This window comes from Zingiber officinale, chromosome 7B (genome assembly GCF_018446385.1).
Source record: "Zingiber officinale cultivar Zhangliang chromosome 7B, Zo_v1.1, whole genome shotgun sequence".
Taxonomy (NCBI): Eukaryota; Viridiplantae; Streptophyta; class Magnoliopsida; order Zingiberales; family Zingiberaceae; genus Zingiber; species Zingiber officinale.
In genome coordinates, this window is record NC_055999.1 from 110,094,724 (window position 1) to 110,119,065 (window position 24,342).

General features: G+C 40.5%; 2 protein-coding genes across 2 annotated transcripts; one reads left to right on the forward strand and one right to left on the reverse strand.

Annotated features, from left to right (window-relative positions):
* Positions 1 to 1,190: 1,190 nt before the first annotated feature.
* On the reverse strand, positions 1,191 to 4,033 carry LOC122006873 (cysteine proteinase 1-like). Its single transcript, XM_042562550.1, has 4 exons — positions 3,499 to 4,033; positions 3,255 to 3,374; positions 1,816 to 2,062; positions 1,191 to 1,703 (listed from the first exon to the last, which is right to left on the reverse strand). Exons 1-4 carry the CDS (start codon positions 3,979 to 3,981, stop codon positions 1,423 to 1,425), a joined length of 1,131 nt encoding a protein of 376 aa, XP_042418484.1. The 5' UTR covers positions 3,982 to 4,033; the 3' UTR covers positions 1,191 to 1,422.
* Positions 4,034 to 5,729: 1,696 nt separating this feature from the next.
* LOC122006874 lies at positions 5,730 to 10,710 on the forward strand. The gene is made up of 7 exons (XM_042562551.1): positions 5,730 to 6,238; positions 9,262 to 9,561; positions 9,639 to 9,682; positions 9,789 to 9,842; positions 10,013 to 10,145; positions 10,221 to 10,280; positions 10,448 to 10,710. The coding sequence occupies exons 1-6, from the start codon at positions 6,106 to 6,108 to the stop codon at positions 10,253 to 10,255; spliced, it is 699 nt and encodes a 232-aa protein (XP_042418485.1). The 5' UTR covers positions 5,730 to 6,105; the 3' UTR covers positions 10,256 to 10,280; positions 10,448 to 10,710.
* The last annotated feature ends 13,632 nt before the right edge of the window (positions 10,711 to 24,342 follow it).

Sequence of the window (24,342 nt, forward strand, 5' to 3'; positions counted from 1 at the left end):
TGATCGTCCGACCGACCGATAGACTTATCGTTCATCCGACCATATGATACCCAAACGTTAACCGTCTTGACTTTGATCTCTATCATGGTAACTATCCCCCGCAAGATGGACCCCTCCTTATCACCACATCATAGACGAATAGAGCAACAAGCATGATTAGGGCATGCATGCTACTTCTTTAATTAAGTAGATGGCCATAGTAGATACGTGAGGACTTACTTGCTTAGAGTCTTGAGAGAAGTCTAAAGCCTAGTAGTGCTAGTCAACTTTGGAACAAGGTTAGAAGTGATAATATGAGATAATTTACTTTAAAGTTTATGTAATGTTTCTACTCAAACAATGGGATTAGACATCAAACATCACTTATAAATACACCCTAACAAAATTTGTTAGCGAGAGAAAATTCCGGCACAATATAAACGCTACCTAAGTCATAATCTTCCAAGCAAGTATTTTAGAGGCAACATACTTAATTAATCTAACTCCAAATATTTTAGGTGGTAAAAGTCCTTATGAGATCCTTTTTTAAGAAAAATGTCAACATACATATTTAGTTGGGTTATATACAAAAAAAAAAGATCGAAAAGTGGTGATGAGTTTAATGGCGATAAGATTGAATTAGAAGTCCCAATTCAAAGATAAAGAGAATTGAGGCACAATATGTAATAATAAGCTAGAACGCCGTATGACAAATGAAGAGGAATGTATACAAAAAGAAGGACAAAAGAGATGATGAGTCGGTACAATTGGAAAGGAACCCATAGCATCCCAATGGGCATACAAAATCGATAGAAAAGAAATGATTCGACTGCCCCAAAGGTGCAGCCCAGGGACTTCAACTACTGGAATTCCTGAAAAAAAAAATGATTCAAATCTTACAACATACCATTCCTTGCCAGATTAGTATGCGATTGTTCTATTTAAAGTTGCATTCAAGTCATCAATTAGTTCAATGGTACCAAATGCTGCAAAGCAAAATAAAGATAAAGAGAAACACATAAGTTTTCAGCAATTCATAGATGTAGGAACTCAACCGAAGTAAACTGTTTGGAAAAAAAATTGGATCAACTTTAGCTCGGTAACTAGATGAAAAACAATTCAGCTATCTGCTTGTAGTTTCTGTTTTCTCACTCTATGTTGACTGTTAATCTGTTTTCTGCCATGAACAGCACGATAGCAACTAACATATATGATATAGAACTGTAGAGCTGCACTAGTCATTATTAATTAATATATACAGATAACATAGCAAACTAGAAAACATACCTAATGACAGAGATCATGTGATTCTAGGAATTGGCATAGCCACATAGACACCTACACCAGGTATTTAACTTGCAACATTTTCAAGCAGCATAAAGATAACCCATGCAAATAGAAAGTCTGCATATGGAACTATAATACATGCACTAGAGCAAATGATCACTGATCTTGTTGAATGTTAACTGCAGTAACTGTGGAGACCATGGAATCCACACCACAGACGTTCCGACCCTTGCAGATCTTGTAATACCCATTCTCACCCCAGCTCTCTCCCCAGGAGTTCTTTATTATCCAGTAAGGCTTGTTCTTGAGGCGGATTGGGGCGTATCCGGAAGAACCATAACCCACCAGCAGCACCCCATGATCCAAATGCCGTCCACAAATATAAGGGCACGAAACACCTCCGATATAGGTTTGCATGTACACGGCGTTTATACCAACTGCAGAAACGATAACAGCAATATGATCCATCAGGCGATGATAAAAGGTCAAAATCAACTGGTATATGTTGCTAGAGGTTTATCAGTAGAAAAATGGCATAGGGTCACCTACTTGCGAGAGGGCCATGTTTCACTAAATTAGCAGCAATTTGATCTTCATCAACAGAGACAACACTGAAGTTTTGAACTGAAGCAACAATTTTGGACTTGTCAAACTTGCAACCACCTCGGTCGGTTCCAGTGTAAGGGTAGTCTTCCTCACGCTGAAGCCCACCAGCTTTGAGTAAATACTTGAATGCAGTAGTCATTAAACCGCCATTACATCCCTGGTCGCATGCATCTGGTTCGTCCGAATCGCACTGCAAGAATATGATAAATTGCTAGATTATAATGTGTAACATGAAGAGCCAAAATTTGCGAGGGAAGAGGGACCAGCACTGATAGCTTAGATGTCACACCAACAATGCCAGAGAAACGACCAGGTTTAGCTTCCTTGTGTGGATAATTAAAAGAGGGAAGAGGAATAAGAGGGAAAGCAACACAGAAATCCATCAATTTTGTTATCCTTTTCTTAACTCTTCCTTGCTCCCTCATGCCTTTCCATACAAGTAAATCAAGCTTAAAAGAGAAGTAACTGAAATAGATACAAAAATTGAATTTTTGAATCAACTTCTGAACACAGAAGACATTAGAATACAAGGGTTTGGCATGAAAAGTTAAAGAAGAAAATCTTGTGATCAGGTCAAAGATCTATGCATTTCAGCTCATATGTCAGAACTCGAGAAGTATGCTTGAAATAATATGGAACTAGTAGATCAGACATAGGAAATGTATGGAATAGATAAATCAATTATAATAATTCCTAATCAACAGATGAATGCATTGTACCATTCAGTAAATAATATATAGTGATGTTTACTATCCTATCATTAACATTCATTCGCAACAGAGAAAAAAAATGATTCTTTTACTATCAAACCAGAACGGGCCCACCTGAACATTTTACCAATTCAAAAACCTGTACAATTTATTACAGAATTATCATGAAATATCCTTCTATCTTCCAGATGAATGGCCATAGCAATTCTAATATACAAACAAATCACAATTATTTCCATGGAGGTCCTTTTTCCTGATTTTTTAAGCCTTTATGGGCCCACTCAAAAATCCCATCGATTATTAAAGTGATTGTCGTGTAGGTTCTTAGTTGTAACAATGCAAAAGGTAATAAATGAGGCATTCAAGTAGAAACCTTCAAGATAAAGGTCCAGGCATCATCAAATTATTATAGGGTAAAAACCTCCTATTCACAGATAATGACATTTTCCTACTCTTGGTTAGGTAGGTATTTTCCCTCACCAAAAGAATTCTTAAATTAAGACTTCCAGTAGTGTAAATTACTTTGGACAGGTTCTACAATTCCATAAAACATACAGTAAAAAATCAAATCAATGATCTCAAACAATCAAGAATTTTCTTGAAAAGGTACTCCTCTCTTTTAATAGCCGCAATCAAGCCTAGATGTAGAATTTTTAAGCCAAAAGAACAGACCTCATGATCGCAATCAACTAGCTGCTGCTCACTGAGGCTTTCCAGTTTTCCAGTAGCCATAAAGTGTGCTCCTTCCAGGGCTGCTGCGGTGCTGAAGGACCAGCACGATCCACACGACCCCTAAAGTAGAACCAAAAAAAAGTAAAGAAAAAAAAGAAGAGCAAATTAAATCAGACCAACATACAAAGAGGGATAAAAAGAGGATGATTTAGGGGTTGGACTGTAGATTAGTTAAAAAGAGAACCTGATTCTTAACGGCGGCGACGGCTCCATAGTCCCTCCAATCGAAGTCTGTAGGCAGGTCGTTGGTCGGAAGGATGGGCGCCTCGGGGGAAGAAGTCATAGACGGGCGGCGGAGACCGAGGTAGGCGCGTCGGAACTCTGCTGGAGTTAGATCGGAGAACATGGTGACTCCATGGGTGGCGGTGGGGTCCAGCATCTGATGCCGCGCCGCCCGGAGGAGGTTCTTCCTGAACACCTTGAAGCGATGAGCACGCTCGTTCTCGTCGGCGTAGGTTTTCCCGAACCGCCTTACGAAGCCGGCGAAGTGCGCCTCCGCGCTAAGCCCTGACGCCTCGTCCTCCACGGCGTCCACCACCTGCAGGATCAGCTGATCCTCTTTGGCATCGTCCGCCGCGCCGGAGGAGGAGGCAATCGCCGCCGAGGAGAGGAGGAGGAGCGAGAGCGAGAGGAGGAGGAGCGAGAGCGAGAGGCGGAGGAGATCCATCGAGTCAAGGTGCCCCTCGTCTGCGTCGCCCTTCAGCTCATCCGCCTCAATTATAATCACCAGTTGCGTGCATCCATTGGGGGGTTACTGACCCGTAGGATGGTGACACTTGTGCGCCTTGCCATAATATCTTTGCATTTACCATTGCGTACGCAACTCGTTCATTAGTCAGCATCTTCTCATACCCGCTATGCAATTTGACCATAAGTGGAGCCCACAAATAGCCCGATACAGGAAGACATTTTGGGTATGTTGATTGGTACTCCTCTGGTAGTTTGTAGATGAAGTCGACATAGCTAGGGAGGATTCGCTGTTTCGAAGAGAACATACATGCTTTTGCGTGGTGGGTCTCGTAGGTTTAGATAGATCTCAGCCGTCGATAATTATCCAACGATTGTGATATGTTCCTTGGGGAAATCGTTGAGTTCTACGTGTATACGTGTATAAGGTTAGATAACGTCAGCCAATGGATCATCATCTCCGTGGTCGTCGTTATGGCCATTATTATACTTCCCATTATTAAAATATATATGGTCGTAGAAATTAGAAGGCATCCATTTTTTTAATTTAAAAGTATTTTTCTTCTAAATCTACCTAAAATGATAAATTCCTAGCTCACCCCACTTTATAAAAATCTATCTTTGTTACATAAATATTTTTAGACAAAAATAAAAACGCATCTTATTTTCTTGGAATTATCAAAGGGCATTTTTTTAATTTTTTTACAAAGAACGTCAAACTCCAATAGCAACTCACGTACAATACATTATTCTCATATTATTATTTTCTGTCATATAATTTCATTAATCAATTGTATGGATAAAATGAATTCATGTTATACAGTTACGATTTCTTAATTATTTTGATAATTATAATAATTATAGTTCAGAGATACTACATGAATTGTTGAATAAGATAAATTCATATTGCAATAATTATAAATTTCATAACTACTATGACTTAAATATTATAAATCTTTATTTTAATAATTATAAAATTATAGTTATTATAATATTATAACAGTTATAAAAATCATATTTACTATAATATTATAATAACTATTATTTGGTAACTGTTATATTATGAATATGGTTGAATAGATTAAATCGCTATATTCACTAGCTATGAGAGAAGATAGAAATATGGAAACATATATTAGAGGATAGTTTGGGTGATTGAATTTGAATCTGAGGGTCGGTGTTTAAAAATAAAAAGCTGAGCACTCTTTTATGATTTTTAAAATATAAAGTTTGATCAATATATTTTTTTTATTACTTTTCAATTTTATATGTATAAACTATACCTAAAACAATGTCCCATACATACCTTAATTTTTCTTAAAAAATAACACTAATTTTTAATTTGAATATAGTTAAAGAGTACCTTTTGAATTTCGACTAATATTATTTTATTATCATTTAATTATTAAAATACATATAATATTGTATCAACCAAAATATTTTAATCATTTAATATACCAAAATGGTATATTAAGAAGCTCGTTTTGAATTATATTTATGAACTTTAACTATCTTCCAACATAAAATGGCCAAACTAGAAACTCTTACATCGTAATTTTCTATTATTTAAGTTTTAATTGATAAATATTTAATTTGAGAGTATAATTTGGTTTTTGAAAAAACAATTTTCTAATGGGAAAATACCCGGGGTGCAATTAGTCAGATCGTGCGACTCAAGTTCTGGGTAGTTGAATCGGGTATTTTAACTTACTAAACAAAATTGGATGCTCAAATCGAGCCCTAAACTCTCCGTTCCCCCCAAATTTTGGACCCTCGGTAGGAATTAAGATCGGAAAGCCAGATCCGGAGGATTCTTCCTCTTCGCCCGGCAAGCGGCGGAGGACGGTGGAAGTGAGCGGCGGCGGAGGGTTCCATCTCGTTCTTGTTCTTTTCTTACTTCCAGATCTGTTCTGTTATATAAGAAAGGTCGTACCTTTTTTCTCGGAACAATAACTTGTGACCGACACACGAATTGGCTGCGGATTTCGTCGTCATTGATGATGTTATGTTCCTTTAACTTCCACAGTTCTTTCCCAAATTCCATTTTTTCTTTTCTTTTCTTGGAACACCAAGCTTAGGGCAGTTCATTTGCTACTTCGTTCCGATGCCGAAGAAGGGCAGGAAAAAAGCTGTCAAAAAATCTTTTTTGAGGACGGAGGTTGACGAAAATGTCGCTCCAATCGAGAGTGGCACCATGCAATTTAAGGAGCGACAACGGGCTTTCAATAATCGGGAAGGTACCGATTCGTCTCTTAGGCTATTCTTATAAATTTTCTTTTGGAAGACATGATCAGAATCCGTGATATCATTTTTTCCTATATCTTCATGTTAAGAAAGTTCCATGTCTATACCAATGCTGAAGATTTTTGTAATCTAACGGTGCTTCATGAATATTTGAAGATGGAAAAGTGAGGTATTTTTTCAGTTTGCGGTTTGTATTGTTTGGTTGTCTGAAATGCCTTTGGACATCGAATTAGTATTGTTGGTATACTGAATCCATATGGTAGTTCTTTAACTACACATATAATGAAAACAGTTTGACATGGATGGAAGTTATGTGGAATTCTACATTCCTTTTTTGATGCAGTAAAACCAATACCTGTTTCATTGTAACGAGTAACTGAATGGGTACATCTAAACATGAATGCAAGAGCGTGATTTTCCTATACAGAACTCTAAAGGTCCTGCATTCATTCAAGATCCAAATTGCTTCTAAAGGACTTTCCTACCTTTTTGTAGATAAGTAAGACACTTGAATTAGACTTGTTTAAGTACATTGGCACTCGTCAAACAGTGGTGTAGCTAGGATTTTCAACCAAGGGGGCGAATTCAATAAATTAAAAAAACTAATACGACACAAAATATTTAGCCATTGGTTCTAATCGAAACCACGACATGTCGATCCCTAGAGCTTATCTATGACTCAAAGTCGAAGAATTATTTGTGATTTTGCTTCCTCATAATATTTAGCATTCCTACATATGAGACCTCCATTCCGATTTAAATAATCACCCTAACTACCAACCTAATAAAATAAAGTTTATATTTAAAATGAAACATGAAAGAAGAAAGGAACAACTTACTCCTCTTGTTGTTGTTGTGGCTGGACAAAGGGGAAAAAGAGTTGCTTGTAAAGGGTTGCTCATTGGAAAAGATAAAAGAAAGACCGTTGCTTTTGAGAAAAACAGAGAAGTTATTGCCGAAAGAGGGTAGTAGATGATGCTGCGTTTCTTGCTTGCTAGAGAAGAGAAAGGAGAAGAAAAGAGAGCTCTTGTGCTTAGAAGAGGAGAGGAAAAAAACTACAAGTTTATTGTCGCTGGAGAAGAGAAGAAGAAGAAGGAAATGGGAGAAGATGAGGACGGGAAAATTAAAAGAGAGGGATGGGCAAAGACACGACGGTGGCGTGTGGCACAATGAGGATTGCAGTGTGCGTAGGGAGATACGGGAGGAAAAAAAAAGGAAAGAGAAGGTTTCTTCAAAAATGCCTCAATTCATTTTATACCGATCGAACTTGTTTAAACCTTAAAATTGGTTCGGCAATAACTTGACCAAATGAACTCCAAATAAATCCCGGTTTGAATCAACGTAATCTTTATCTCCGTGCTTACCCGTTGGATTTAGTTCAAATCCGATCCAATTTTAATTTAGCGCCCTCACTTCATGTTCTACGATTTAGTTCAATAGTTTATTTTATTATTATATATTTTATTTTTAAAATTCAATATTTAACATTTCAAATCACGTTATTTCATTGTAAAAGTGGTACCAATGGATAGCTTAGATTGAGGGCTTTCAAAATATATGGTCAATTTCAGGTTTTTGACAACGAACAGTGGTGAATCAGCTTATCAAAGTGACGGTGAGGTCTAGTATTAATTTAAAAAAAAAATCAAGGGGTGGTCGCACCCTCCCATCCCCACTTGGTGACGCCTCTATTGTCAAACTTGAATTGGATTGTTATACACAGGTCAATAAGAGTTAGTAACAAGTGTGTATACACTTGCAAGTATAGATGTGATATTCAATTAAAAAAGGTTAGCCCGGTGCACGAAACTCTCGTCAATACGAGGTTCCGAGGAAAGGTTACTGTGCTTTGCAAGAAGCTGTTTTCAAAAGTTGAACTAGTAACCTCTTGATCACATGACAGTAATTTTATCGTTGCGCCAAGACTTCCCTTCAAATGTGAGTTGCAAGCACAAAACTTGGGTCACATATCTTTAGGTCTTCATCCAAGCTTGATAATCATCTTTGAGTTGCAAGCCCTAACTCTGGCTCCACACTTAATTCATGATGTCTGCTATTTAAAATTTATCTTGGTCCAAGCTACCCTCCGTTCCAATCTACTTGATCTAAGATAATCAAATTGACACATCAAAATTTATTACTCAAATTGTATGTTAAATACGAATCAATAACTTTATCGTTTGTCAAACATCAAAACTTGTGATTAAGCCTTGATCACAAGGGAGGAACTAACACTTTTAACCATTTAAATTGACTTTGCACCTGTTGAACTTCCCTCTCAATTGCTATAAAAGAGACCTCATTCCTGACGTTCAATTAACTCAATTCTGAATTCTTAAGTTGTGATTCTCCTCTTGAGTTCTCCTCCCTTTATCCTTTTATGAGTTGGTAATGTGATTGAAGTTCATCAAGTCTCAAAATTTATAATGCTTTTATTTTGAGAAGAAGGTCATTGTATCTTGGGATGATTACTAACAATTGTAAGAACTTGAGCTGGTAATACCGTCTTAAAGAAAAGGAGTCCAACACATACCTCTACCTTTATAACTAACTTGAAGAGGTGTGCATTGACAAAGTTTAATGATTACACGTTGAAAATGACTTGCCTAAAAGGGTGTGCCAATTGTCCAAGGAGTGTGTTGATAAAGTCCGACGACTATGTGTTAGAAATGACTACCTTGGAAGGGTGACTAGGCAACATGAAAGGAAAAGGTGCCTCAACTACCCAAATGGGTGTGCTGACAAATTGAAGAGACATAGTCCATGTCACTATACCGACAGTCCCACCATACCGAGCTGTCAATGAGACGACAAGCTCACCACATGAAGAAATGAAGTTACAATGATCACAAAATTTACTCCATCGTAAGTAACTAGTGTTGTTATTTTTTGTTGTTGATTATATCCTCCTGTATTGGTGACTCGTGATTCAGTATGTCTAGGTGCAGATGCGTCAAGTGCCCCTTGATAATAAAACATTTATTTATTTTTGTTGTTGATCTTTGGAACTTTACAGTTGAAAGGAGAACTGCTGCAACAAAAGCCAATTGTGAAGTGGAGACTGGAAGCTTGCTTTCATGGGTGCGCTTGCTTCCTTTGTACTTCAGCAAAGATCAGTTGGACACTCCTGCAATCCAATTTTTTCAAGAAAATATGCCAAATGCAACTCTAACCATGAATAAGAAATATAATATTTTTGAGCTGCAATGGAACAACAACGAGATTTACTATGAAGGTGGCAAATATGATCGTGCTTCAGTTAGCAATATTTTCACTATGCCATCTATGAGTGATATTCAGTTTTCAATTGACCCAGGTTGGAATGCCTTTCTTTGTTATGTTGTCCATCTCAGACTGTCCATATAATTCGTGCTGTTGGATGCCTTTTCACAGCGAAGAAGACTCTGGGGGCTGGAAACCAAAGGATGAGTAATTTTGTATGTCAGACATTCATCTGTACTTTTTTTTTCAACTCCAGAAACCTCTCATTCTCGTCAGTTATGCATAAATAGTTAACACTAATGCATATATTCTCTATTTTAGGGTTTCAGTGAGTCATCTGAAAGAGGAAGACAAGAGACATTAAAAACTCCCGGGGTTTGTTCTTCATACTAGAATTTTCTTTTTAGCTTGAAGGTTCACTCTGGACAATATTAGTTTTAGGTGTAGGCAAGATGCAACCTTTCCTTTTGGATCATGTCTTTTAAAGTCTATAACAAAAACATCCGATCTGTGTTTCCAATTCTCACATCTCCCTTTCTACATAGGCAACTAGTAACCGGTTATCTTATGGCATGACACCCAAGACCTTAAGGTTACCAAAGAATGGCGAGATGATCTTGTCTGTCCATGGTTCACCTCTTGGTGTTTACAAAGAAGAGATCTTGGAAGCCATACATGGTAAACTGTTAATTTCCCTTGTATGTCCATGCGCAAAACAGTAATAAGTTTCTTCAATTTTCTGTGGACATCCAGAGTCTGGAGATGGGACTCATGAAAATGCTTGTTGAGATCATAGGCACATCATATGTAAAGGTAACTTTTTTTTTTCTTTTACACTTCAACACTTTGATGTCTTCATATTTCAACCGTACTAGATTGCCTTCTAATTTTCGAAGTAACTGATCAATCAGTCATTTTGATTCAGTTTCAAAAACACCATTTGTGAGTATTTTTCTCTGGTTTCATTATTCTACCTTCAGTTTGGATTTGCACTGGCTGGGCAGAAACCAGTAGAGCTTCAGGATGATCTCGAAACTTCTAGTCGAGTGTTTTGAACTTGCCATCAACGACCACCTTGTGTTGGATAAAGCAAGCAATCAAGTAAGCATTGAGATCAAGTTGATGTGTGTAACCAAATGGGCAAATGCTTATGTTTGGTAAAAACTTGTGTAAATTTCATTTGTAAGCATTGGACCTCCTGATTGAAGACTGAAGTAAATGAGTAATCTTTTTGAAGCAAAAACAGTGTGAATTAAACCTTGTTTTTGATGGTTCAGAATAGCCGAGGCAGAAAAGAGTTAAAACACACTATTTGTATATATATTTATTTCCTTTTTTGCAATTGTTTGTTAATTTTTCTGTGATAGCTCTAGAGCGAGTTTTATGTAGTCGAATCACTGTGAAAAATCCATTCATTACTCTACTTTTGAAGTTTTCTTTCTGAGCAGTGTAGTGCTTGAAGCTTCCGTTAACGTAGGGTTTTAGAAAAGGGTTGATTTCAATATTTGAACCCCTGAGGATCTATTTCGTAGAGTTTTACTTTAATTTGTAAGAGTTTTCATATGGTAATAATTTTATGTGAAGGCTCCTCTACATTTTGACAAATAATGTGCAATAATTTTTTTTCCTAATCATAAATTAGCTTTTATTCCTTTTATGTGTGAGGAGCTTACCTTTTGAGATTGCAAACACTCCCTGGTGGCTATGGATGACGTCGGACGACTCATAATAATGATGTTGATGCCAGAGAATTTTAATGCACTGATATAAACTCGAGTGGCGAAGATATTAGAGCAATAGCAACAAGTATTGATTGATCGGCCAACACATGAGCATGTTACCTCTGTAGCAGATCGACAAATTGAAAGAGGAGATCAAGTGGATCAACTTTTCGTTCGGGAGCTAAATAAGAGATCGATCGGCTCCTATGAGGACGCCGGTAATATGTCAGCCCCCTTTAATCGAGCGCTACAATGGGCTCCCCCAGAAGAAAGGGGTCAAGCGGATAGAGACCGGGGATCTTCCTCGGATGAGGTGCTCGTACAGGATGCACGAAAGGGAAAAGTGTCGAGGGAAGACAACTCGCCTGAGCGGGTCAATCAATAATTTTTAGAGGGGATCTTAAATGACCCTCTACCAAAGCATTACACCCAGTTGACGATCGGGGAGTACAATGGAACAACTAATCTCGATGATCATTTGGCCAAATTTGACAACGCGACCACCCTTCACCAGTACATGGACAATGTGAAATGTCGAGTATTCCTTACTACTCTGTCTGGATCGACCCAATGATGATTCAAACGGTTGTCGAACAGCTCGATCTACAGCTTCAAGGACTTCCAAGCAACATTCCTACACCACTTTGCTAGTACTCGACGCCATCAGAAGACTAGCGTGAATCTCTTCTTGCTAAAGCAAGGGCCCCGAAAGGCCCTGAGGGCCTATATTCAGCGCTTCAATTAGGTGGCGATGGGCATTCCAGCAGTCTCCTCAGATGTGTTGGTAAACGCCTTCACCCAAGGGCTCCCCGAGGGAGAGTTCTTCCGATCATTCATTCGGCGACCGCCGAAGGACTTTGGTCATCTCTAAAAGAAGGTCAATGAGTATATTAATATAGAAGAAACTCAGGCGACAAGGAAGAAAGAGATGGTTGCCGAGCCCGCAGTAGCATCCGAGCGGCGTCAATCGAGCAGTCATCAACCGCCTAAAGGGCCCTAGTCGGGAGCCCTTTCACACCAGGAGATTAAGCCACATGTCGTACAGCAGATGGCGGTCACTTGTCCAAGAGGCAAGAGGTGGGCACCAATGTTTGCACTTTCCACTAATCAACAACGCACAACACCAGGGACTACTACGACTTGACAGCTAGTAGGTCGGTTCCGCGCGAATACCACCGCCATTCGCCACTTCCAGATCCGCGTCACAGAAGCTGATTTGCAGAATGAAGGAAGGAGGAGAGGACGACCAAGCCACGCCACCACCATAGGGACCGAATCCCTGCTTGAGCCTCTTCCAAATGGACCAAATCGCCCGCAAAGGAAGAAGAGAACCGGAGTAATGCCGCTCGGGGAGAGATAGGAATGATCGTCGACGGGCCTACCGGTGAAGATTCTAATCGAGCAAGGAAGTTGCATGCTCAGCGGCTCGAGATACATGTTGTTGGCTGCAGTAAGGAAAAAGCTGAGGGGCCCGAGATTAGCTTCGGGCCTAAGGATTGGGAAGGAGTGGAGGTCCCCCACGACGATGCCTTAATCATCCAAGTGGTAATTGTCAATTATACTGCCCATCGAATTTTTATTAATACAGGGAGCTTGGTAAATATCATATACCGAAAGACATTCGACCAATTACAAATTGACCGGAATGAACTGATGCCAATGACGACTCTGCTCTATGGCTTCACGGGCAACAAAGTGTTGCCAATCGGCCAGATCAAGTTGGTCATCTCACTCGGAGAAGAACCCCTGAAGCGGATAAGGACCACAAATTTCATAGTGGTAGACGCGCCCTCGGCCTACAACGTTATTTTGGGTCGATCGACACTCAATGAGTTCTGAGTGGTAGTGTACCTACTGCTAGAAAATCAAGTTCTCGGTGGGGGATAAGGTGGGTGAGGTCTAGCCGTTCGGCATTGTTACGTCGAGATGGTCAGAACGGAAGCACGAGCCGCTCGGAAGACACCTCGCCTGGAGGTGAATGCCATCACTGAAAAACCCCCCACGCTGGTGTACGAAGAGAAAGAAGAAGTTCATATCCACCCTAACCGCCTAGAAGCAACTACTTTCATCGCTATCGATTTAGAGGGTGAGAAAAAGACGGAGTTGATAGCCTACCTCAGACAAAATCACGACGTGTTTGCTTGGTCGACACATGAACTTTCTGGTATTTTGCCAAGTGTAGCTCAGCACGAGTTACACGTTTGATTGGACGCTCAGCCAGTGAAACAAAAGAAAAGAGACTTCAGCGCGGAACAGAACTTGGCCATTCGAGCGGAGATACAAAAGTTACTGGAGGCTGGCCACATACGGGTGATACAATTTCCAAGTTGGCTTACTAACATCATACTGGTCCCCAAGCCGGGTGACAAATGGAGGGTCTGCATAGACTTCTACAACCTGAATAAGACATGCTCGAAGGATTTCTATCCATTGCCCCGGATAGACCAGATGGTGGATTCTATGGCAGACTACGAGCCGATCTGCATGCTCGACGCATATCAAGAAAGGTAGATCCGCTACCTTAGCGGCCCCCTAGTGTCGGCCCCACGGATATGGAGGGAGGTTCATCCAGGTACACAGGCCATAGGCGCATGGCGGGGTAAACCCCAGGTCGTCAGTTCCTGAGAATCGACCCCTGGCCATTACGCCAGAGATACCATGCACCCACCGTCTGCGCTACGCCCTGGGGGCTGCTCGACGCATATCAAGGTTATCACCAAGTGTCGCTCACCCGAGAAGTGTTAGAGTGTATACTAAAAGCCTAGCTTTTGTAAACATTTATTTTTAAATAAAGAATCACTTTTGGTCAAAAGTATCTATATTTATGATGAGTGTAGTTGTTCAATTAATTTATATCGCAGATAACATGGTGTGTGGTGTCACACACAGAAGATCATGTTATCAGTTCTTTATAAATTATAAACAATTGCTCACGACTAAGATGGAAAGGAACAAACCATTGAAATAGTCGTAGTGTAATTAGGTATTAGTTTATCTTGACTAATAAAATACACTAGTACACTATAAGTGTATTGAGTAGGACCATTTAAGGTAAGTTCTTTTTATACTGAATTAATAAAAGAACAAGTCCTTAGTTATTATAGAAGTGTGTGTTCTTAATCCTAATATAATAACAAGCACATATATTTAATATTTATTTCTTTGACTTATCAAAGGGTGAGGTTTAGCTTGATAAATCAATAGGCCCGATAAGTTATAAAATGATATTACTTATAGTGTGTGTTGTTGAGTATAGAAGGAAACTGTGTCATAGTTATCTAGGTTGAGAATGTCCCCAAGAGGAGCTCATAAGGATTGTCATGTTAAACCCTACAGGTGGATTTAGTCCGACATGACGATGAAGTTGAGTGGTACTACTCTTGGAGCTAGATATTAATTAAGTGAGTTGTTAGTAACTTACTTAATTAGTGGACATTCGTTATCTTAAACACAGGGAGACTAACACACTCATGGTAAGAAGGAGCCCATAATGTAATTTGGGATTGGTGCGGTAGTGCAATAATAACTCTCTAGTGGAATGAGTTATTGTTGATGAACTTGAGTTGTGTGTTCGGGGTGAACACGGGATACTCAAGCTCATCGGAAGATCAAAACCAATTTCTCCTCTAGGTCCCTGTCGTAGCCTCATTAGTGCCTCATAGTCCACTCATGAAAAGCCTTCTTGGTGTCCAAGAAGAGGTCGGCCCATGGCTTGGTGACCAAGCCAAAGGGGTCGGCCAATCTCCTTCACAAAGGGGCGGCCCTTTGTTTGGTGTCCAAGCAAAGAGGGGTCGACCATGATTAATTCAAATAGGAGGGGTGTTTTGAATTTTTAAAATCTTCTCTTTGTAGAAATCTACAAGTTGTAAAAGAGAGATTTTAAATTTGAAAACTTTTCTTATTTGAATTAGACCACATGGTTAAAAGAAAGTTTAAAAAATTTTAAAACTTTCCTTTTTTAACCATCCTCATTGTTTTAAGGAAAAAGGAAGAGAAGTTTTAAAATTTAAATTTTCTATTTTTGTAACCATGTTAAAAAAATAAAATTTTTAGAAGAGAAGTTTTAAATTTTAAAATATGGTTTTAATTTTTAAAACTTTCCTTTTTTAACTTCCACTTTAAGAAATTAAAAGAGAATTTGTAAAATTTTATAAGAGGTTTTCTCCTTGACTTATAAAATTTTTACAAAATTATTATTCCTTTCCTATTGGGGTCGGCCACCCTTGCTTGGTGCCTAAGCAAGGGGTCGGCCAAATGAAACCAATCAATGATTGGTGATTGAATCAATCAAGAGAAAAGAAAAAAAAAATAAAAAAGAAAAAGGAAAAACAAGATGAAGATTTTAATTTTTGTAAAAAGTCTTTCCTTATTGGCCTTGGGCAAGTAATATAAAAGAAGGGGAGGAGAGACCTTATGAGATAACAATTCTTATTCTCTTGGTGGAGTTCCTCTTGGTGGCCGACCCTCTCTCTCTCTCTTTTCCCTTTGCTCTCTTTTGCTCCTTGGTGGTGGTGGTGGCCGAAACATAGAGAAGAAGGAGAAGTTCTTTGGGTGGTGTTCAACTTAGAGGATCGTCGCCCACACGACGTCCAAGGCGAGGCGAGGAATACGGCAGAAGATCTCGAGGTTATTAGCATACAAAGAGGAGGTATAATTAACAATTATTTTCCGCATCATACTAGTTATTTTTCTTTGTAAGAATTCCAAACACAAGAGGCATTAGATTCTAGTTTTTCGAATTTATTTCGAAGTTGTGTTTTCTTCGTTTTGTTTTTCGAATTTGTGATTCGATTATTCCTTTTGGTTAAACCTAGAGTTATATAAGGAAATTAAATATTGGCTTTCCTTAAAAGGCTTTACCTAGGCAGTGGTGGATGCTCCCATACCTAAGAAGGTCATGTGCCTCGTCATGCAGTCCTGGAAGCCAATTTTGGAAATTAATATTTAATGAAATTTATAACATAAGTGGATTTGGATCAATAGTGTTAAGTTCCGCTTGCGATCCAATTCTAAACCATTAAGAACAGATAAGTTAAATTTGGAATCAATGATGTTAAGTTCCGTCTGCGATTACTAATTTAACTTTTAAAGAACACAATAGGTTATTTAGGAAATGTTGGACACTTGTACAAAATTTTTGTATAGTGGAACCGGTACGATCTTCCTAGGACTAACCAACAAGAAGATCAAGAAAAGGTCAGCTTTATCATGATGGAATGTTCTGCTACAACATCATTCCATTCGGGCTAAAGAACCCTGGTGCCACCTACCAGAGGCTCATGAACAAGGTGTTCCGAAGACAGATCAGTCGCAATATAGAGATATATGTCGATGACATATTAATAAAATCTCCAATAGCTATTGATCTTTGCACAGACATCAAGGAGATCTACCAAACTCTGAGGGCTTATGGAATAAAGCTGAACCCGAACAAGTACCCGTTCGGCACCAAGAGCGACCGATTCCTGGGATACATCATCACCGAGTGGGGGATCGAGGCCAATCCAAGCAAGATCAAGGCTCTACAAGATATGCCACCACCACACAACTTGAAGGAAGCCTAACGGTTAAGTGGGTGCATTACCGCTCTATCCAGATTCATATCCAAATCCTCTGACCGGAGCCTACCGTTCTTCAAGGTGTTGCGTCGGGCGATAAAATTCTAGTGGGATACGGAGTGCGATCGGACGTTCGAAGAGCTTAAAGATTATCTCAACTCCTTGCCTATATTAGCTAAGTCTAGCGCAGGAGAGTCGCTCTGGATCTATCTGTCGTCCATAGAGAATGTGGTCGGCTCAGCATTAGTTAAGAAAAATGGGCAAGAGCAACAACCTGTGTATTTTTTAAGTCATATATTAAAAGACAACGAGTCTCACTACACTGGTCTGGAAAAGTTAGCTTACGCTTTGATACTAGCCACTCGGAGACTCCGCCCGTACTTCCTCTCCCATCCAATCGTCGTGATGCCCAACAGTACCTTGAGCAGAGTCCTCCTCAACCCAGAAGCATCCGGTCGACTAATCAAGTGGACAACTGAGCTAAGTGAGTTCGACATCCAATACCAGTCCTGAACGGCGATAAAAGCTCAAGTCTTGGCTGATTTCTTCATAGAAATCCAGAGCGGCGAGTCAGAAGTCACTTGGAGAATATATGTGGATGGCTCTTCCACCCGACAAGGCAGCGGGATGGGCATCCTACTCATTTCCCCAAGGGAAGATCGAATGCAATTTTTCGTTCGGTTGGATTATCGCGCCACCAACAATGAGGTCGAGTATGAAGCCTTAATAGTCGGCTTGCAAGCAGCGAGGCATGTTGGAGCCACAAAGGTCCTCATTCACTCAAACTCCCATGGCAATAGGTCAGCGAAGGTTCCTACTTGTTGCTGTGGACTACTTTTTAAAATGGGTGGAGGTTGAACCCCTGGCAAAGATAAGTGAGCAGATGGTCATCAAGTTCATCTGGCAGAACATCCTCTGTCGGTTTGGCATCCCTCGTCGGCTCGTCTCGGATAATGGAAGGTAGTTCGTGGGTTAGAAGCTCTGGGAGTGGTGCGAAGGCTATAACATCCAGCAGGCCTTCACCTCAGTCGCCTACCCCCAAAGCAACGGTCAAACAGAAGTTACAAATCGGGAGATCCTCAGATGCTTACGAACTTGGCTCGACCACGCAGGAGGTAGTTGGGTTGACGAGCTCTCAAGTGTTTTGTGGGCACTTCGCACGACTCCAAATGAGGCGGAGTTTGACTTGGTGGTTGAAGCGCGTGATAAGGTGACCGTTTGACTAATGGCTTACCGAAAACGAATGAGGCAGAACTACAACAAGAAGGTGATCCCGAAGTCTTTCCAAGTCGGTGATCTGGTATGGAAGAAAGTCAAGCCGGTCGGCAACGTCACCAAACTCGAGGCACCATGGGTGGGACCTTACAAGGTCGTGCAGAAACTCCGCTCGGGGGCCTATTACTTAAAAGACGAAAACGGGAGATGATTCGAGCGACCATGGAGTGCAAATCATTTTCAATCCTACAGGCCCGGGTGAGAAGTGCGTGAGCAAATATAAATGTACTTGTGCATATGCCTTCTGAATGCGGGGCCAACATGAATAAAACCAAAGTTTTTCAGACTCTTGGGTCGATCAGGCCAAGTTAAAAGTCAAACGACGACTATAAACCCCATCAACGATCGAGCGATGACCTTAAACCTCTATCTCCGTCATTGGTTGAGCGACGACTTTAAACCTCTGTCTCCATCAATAGTCGAGCGGTGACCTTAACCCTCAGTCTCCATCAATGATCGAGCGATGACCTTAAACCCCTGTCTCCATCAACAGTATAGCGGCGACCTTAAACCCTTATCTATGTCAGCAGTCGAGCGACGACCGTAAACCCCTGTCGTCATCAACGGTCGACCGACGACCTTAAACCTCTATCTCCATCAACGGTTGAACGATGACCTTAAACCTCTGTCTCCATCAACGATCGAGCGGCGACCTTAAACCCCTATCTACGTCAATGGTATAGCGGCGACCTTAAACCCCTGTCTCCATCAACGGTTGAGCGGCGACCTTAAACCCATGTCTACGTCAACGATCGAGCGACGACCTTAAACCTCTGTCGTCATCTACGGTCGAGTGGCGACCTTAAACCCCTGTCTATGTCAGCGGTCGAGTGACGACCTTAAACCCCTGTCGTCATCAACGATCTAGCGACAATCTTAAACCCCTGTCTACGTCAACCGTCGAGCGGCGACCTTAAACCCCTGTCGTCATCAACAGTCAAGCGGCGACCTTAAACCCCTGTCTTCGTCAACAGTCGAGCGGCGACCTTAAACCCCTGTCTTCGTCAGCGGTCGAGCATCGACCTTAAACCCATATCTACGCTAAAACGGTCAAGCGACAACTTTGAAAACAAAATGGATTGACTGGCTAAGTAGATAATCTGTTGCCAATCAGAAGAAATATGAGACTACACGAGTTTACGCGATACTTGAAAATCGAGATGAAAAGTTAAAATGCTAAGAAGAAAATAAAGGGAAGAGAATAAAGGTTAGCCAGACGGACAAGTATTCATTGAAACTTTAAAATTTTTACAGAGGCAAAACGCTCAAATTGGCTCACTCCAGATAATCTAAGACATCATCGGGCAGCAACTCAGTCAGTTTGTCCCGACTGATGACCTTGCTTGATAGAGCGGCGGGGAGGTAGCCGCTTTCCCTGAGTTGGTTGAACATCTCTTCAATCGCCAGGTCGAACAGACGAAGAGCCCGATTGGTGACTTTGTCATTAAAAGCATCCGAGCGGATGTAGGTCGAACATTGCTTCATAAGATTAAACCCACTCGACTCAGCTCCCTGATACATCTCTAGGGCCGCTCGGGAGGCCTCCAACTCTTCCTACAACTTGGTCTGCTCTTCATCCTTGGCGTCGAGCTAGGCCATTACTACAGTCTGCTTGGCCGATCATTCATCTCACTCGACCTTCAACATAGTTTTAGCCTCCTTCAGATTCTGAGCCAACACCCGATACTCTTTATCTTTTATCTCTAGATCTTCAATGGCTCGAAGCTTTTTGGTGTTGAACGAGTGGATTTTTGACTCAAAGAAGGTAGCTTGTTTATTAAGACAAGCCAGCTGGGTCACCTGTTCGGTGCTCTTGCCTTTCTCCACCTCCAGTTGTTCGGCGCTCTTGGCCAGATCGACTCTTAGTTGAGCCATCTCAGCATTCATCTGCTGCAGTTGCGTCTAAGAAGCAGATGATTGGCCACTCGGCACCTTCAGCTGCTTGACTTCCTATTCTAAAAATAAGAGCATCTGGTACATGGCCAGAGTCTCCACCCAATACTGTGAAGAACCAGAGAAATATAAGAGACCATCAGAGATAAATTAAAAAACATACAAAAAACTTACCTCAATGGACATCCGAGTATGACTGTCCGCAAGCACCCTTGGAGGCATGACCGCTGCGCGGGCTTGGGCGCCCGCCCATATCTGTGCGAGCGACCCTTAAATGATTATTTGGTGCTCGGGGATCGGGATTCAGCGTCGTCCGACTCACGTCATTCCTCAGTCGAAAGATGGATAACCACTGTATGTTTCCCCGACCCGCTCGGGGCTGATTGGGCTGAGGTGGCTCTACCGAACAGTCGAGATGTTGACGTCCGTCGAATTCCAGGCTTTTGAATCTTCGGCGGTGGCATGAAGGCAACTGTCGGCGCGCAAATGGTTCCCTGGGGAAGACCGGAAAGGGATGATGTCCGATCAAATAATGTAGGGGGAACGGTCGCCATAACGGGAGCTGGCGTCGAAGTTTCAACCCGTTCAGCGAAGGGAAGGTGTGGGCTAGTTTTGGTGGGAGTCCGCACAATGGAGGAAGTGGAGCGAGATGTAGCCTTCGCCTGGCGCCTCTTGCGGCTTATCAGTGGCTCCCTAGAAGAGGCTGAGTCCAACGCCTCCTCAATCGGAACCACCGATAGCCGAGCGGGTGGAGGATTCGATGCACCAACCGCTCCACCGCTGGGTGTTCGGCTGGCTATCCCTTTGCTCACTAGTGCTGGCGCTCCCTCGCTCTCTCCGAGCAGGTCTTCTTGCGAGCTAATCGACCGTAAATCACGGCTCTCCAACTCAGCCATGATCGTCGCATTGATCTCAGCGTTCGCAAGCTTGGCTTTGTCAGCCAGACGTGCACGCAACATGACTTGAACTACAAAAGAGAACAAAAAAAATTAGTTGGATTCAAAAGTTAAGCCAAGAAGGAGCGTACCTAGGCTGGACGGAAGCTTCGTGCGAATCGGTCTCAAGCCGAACACGTAGAGGACTCCCTCATGCAGCAATTTGTGAATATGGTATTTTTGCCCAGCCAATTGTGAAGCTGCGTGGAGGTAGTCCGATTGGTTCTTGTATTTCTTGAGCTCTGGAGGATTTGGCGCTTCAAATTGCCATCTGGTCGGGAAGTTCGGCCGCTTGAGAAAGCGAACAAAAAAATAATAGTCCTTCCAATGTTTATTGGAGGACAACATCTTATCAAAGAAAACAAGGCCCACTCGGGCTTGGAAAAGAAAAGTCCCCGGCTCGGACAACCTGGGATAGTAGAAATAATGGAAGAGCCAAGGAGGTAGGGGAATACCATGCAGGCGGAATAGAACGATGACCCCGCACAACAGCTGAAAGGAGTTCGGCACTAGTTGATGTAAGGAGATACGAAAATATTTACAAACGACTGAGAAGAAAGGGTGGATCGGGAACCACAGACCAGTGGTAAATTGGTTCCTGAAAAATGTTACAAAATCGGATGGCGGTTCGTCCGAGCGGTCAAAAGCAGAAGGAAGACCTATTTGATAATTAGGCGTAATTTCGTATGCATCCCTCATACTCTCCGCATCGCCTGCGTCAAACCTAGACTCAATGGAGGTGTACCAGAGTCCAGGGACGACGGTGGGAAGTTGAGATGAGCTTGTCATCGAAAGAACAAAATTGAAGATGAACGATCAACAAACACTAGACCGAATTAATTGAAAACCTTACAAGGAAGATCACATAGAATTGATCAAAAAGAAGCGGGAGATTACCGAAGTATAGGAGGATCACCGACGAATAAGCGAAATGCCACAGCGACGAAGCTCGAAGACGAAAGCACGAAGTGGAAAAGATGACGGCACATGCGAGGCTTATAAACCTCACGGTTGATCGCTCTCAACCGTCCGATCTAAGGTTTCGAAAACCTAGAAGAAGATCTAACTGTGGAATTCAAAGAGGCGCCAGTCATGTCAGTAGAGGATATCCGTCTGTCTTGTCAGGCGTGCAGCGATAGAAAGAGGGACAGTGGCATGTGGTTACCGGGTATAATTTAATGAATTTAATTAAAAGGGATGGTTGCGTGCTCAGTCATAATTGTCAAGGATTTACACGGGCTTCGAGAAATATGGGTGACGTCAGCGACGACCAAGACCACTCGAAGAAGCACGTTTGGAGAATTCTCCAAGTATCACCACTCATTGCCCCGCGCTGCATAGAGAACAGGTTACTAGATACTCCGATCGTCCATTTTCCATGGTTAGACAACGACTGAGCGGCGTTGGTTGATGCGCCGATCAGACAGTAAGGACCAAACATTCCGATTGGACGTAAAAATCGCCAAGGACTAGTTGGCCAGTCAGTCAGACCTGTAGCCTGCTTCGACTAGACTTGAGGGGAAGGCTTGTGATGCGGTGATAAGGGAGGGTCCACCTGTCACGGGTCAATTGACACGGTGTCGGTCAAAGTCAAGGCGGTCAACGTCGGGCTTACGGTTATCTAGGTCGGCAAAGGAGTGGCCGATCGGACATCACCCGCTCGGTCGGGGCATCATGGATCGGTCGGCAAGAAAATGAGCCGCTCGAACCACCCGTTCGGCGTAAGGAATGACATTGCACAGGAGGAGATAAGGAAACAAAAGAGAACACGCCATCTATCATTAAATATAAAGAAACTAAGACAAAGAAGAACACTACATTTATCATCAATGCACATAAGTCAAGACAAATAAACCTTCTTCTGACAATTAATATAATTAAATAAGGGCAAATGAATGATCACAGAAAAAAGGTATAAAAGGATACGTTAGGTATAAAGAAGACAAGATTTATTATTTTCTTGATTATCCATTCTCTTTCTGATTTTGACTTGAGCGTCGGAGAGCTAACATCAGGGACCCCTTCCCCGATTTGGTTTTGTTTTGTAGTATTGAAGTCTTCATCCCATCAACGGTCACCCAATCCCCGGCTTTCCAGCTTCCTTCATTTGGACAGGATCAGTCATTATTATCATTTAAAATTTCAGATTTATTTAAGTTTAAATTTGAATTTTTAAGAGTAATATTTAACTTTTCTGAATTTGTTAATTTATTTGAATTATTTTTTGTAAAGCTATATTTTTAGTATTATTAGTTGAAATTTTTTTAGGAGTAGAATTACTCAAATTGATTTTATCTATATTATTAAGTGTTGTGTTAAGAAATATGTTGATTTTGTCATGATTTGGTCATTATTTGAATTTTTAGGGTTATTAATTATTTTTAAATTTTCTAAATTAATTATATTTATTTTATCAGATAATATTCTTGGGGTATTTTTGAAAGTATTGTCAAATACATGATTTTCATGTACATTTTCATAAATATTTAAATTAACATGCATATTTTTTAAACTACTACTAACATAAGTATTTTGGTAAATATTACTAACCTTAAGCGCAACCCCTAATTCTGTAGTCTTCTCCGTTGGGTTTAACTTGAGTCTGAATTCACTTTTTACTTGCTCCTCTAGCTTCAATAGTTTCTCGTGAAGGTTGATCAATTGAGTCCAAAACTCGTATGCATTCTCAAACCTTTTTAATCTACATAAAATATTATTAGATAAAATAGTATAAATTGACTCAGTCACCTTTTTATTCAACTATGAGTCCTCAGAAGTCCTTTTTAATATCAACAAGTGGTCAATATTTTTGTTTCCCAAGAAGCACTCTATTCTTTACTTTTAGTAGTTGAAATCTTGATCGTATGATGATGATTCGTTGATATTTTGTCTGAGCATTTTTTTATAATTTATTTTTCTTATAAAAAAAATCTGAAGGAATATCTCAAGATTAAATCTTAGATTAATAGTATTTGAAGTAAAAAAAAAATATCGACCACGAATTTGTAATTTAATATTTTAATTGATAACAATTTTGCCACACTTGTGTATACGTAATATTTTCAAGTAATGTTTATAACTAATAATTTCTGATTTATATTTCGATGGATAATAATTTTGTAGCGCTTGAAAATTATTTTCAAGTAAAATTTGGACCGATACTTTTTGATTTTTAAAATACAGTTAGATTGAATATTACTTTCAAAGATAGATTGATTATTTAAAACGTGAATTTCAAGGATAACTTTTTGGTTAATAATAATTTTGTAGTCATGAAGTTAAAATAAATATTATTTTAAAATTCTAACGCAAAGTTTACAAGTACTAGATATATTCAATTTTTATGAATCCAACGTTATTTCCAAGCCATAATTAATTTTCAATCTGTAGCATTAGAGGCAAGAAGGATATATAGAGTATTTTAGATAATAAATAATTATTTTTTTTCCTATTTATCAAAGTAAATAGTTTAAATGATTGATCTTACTGCTTT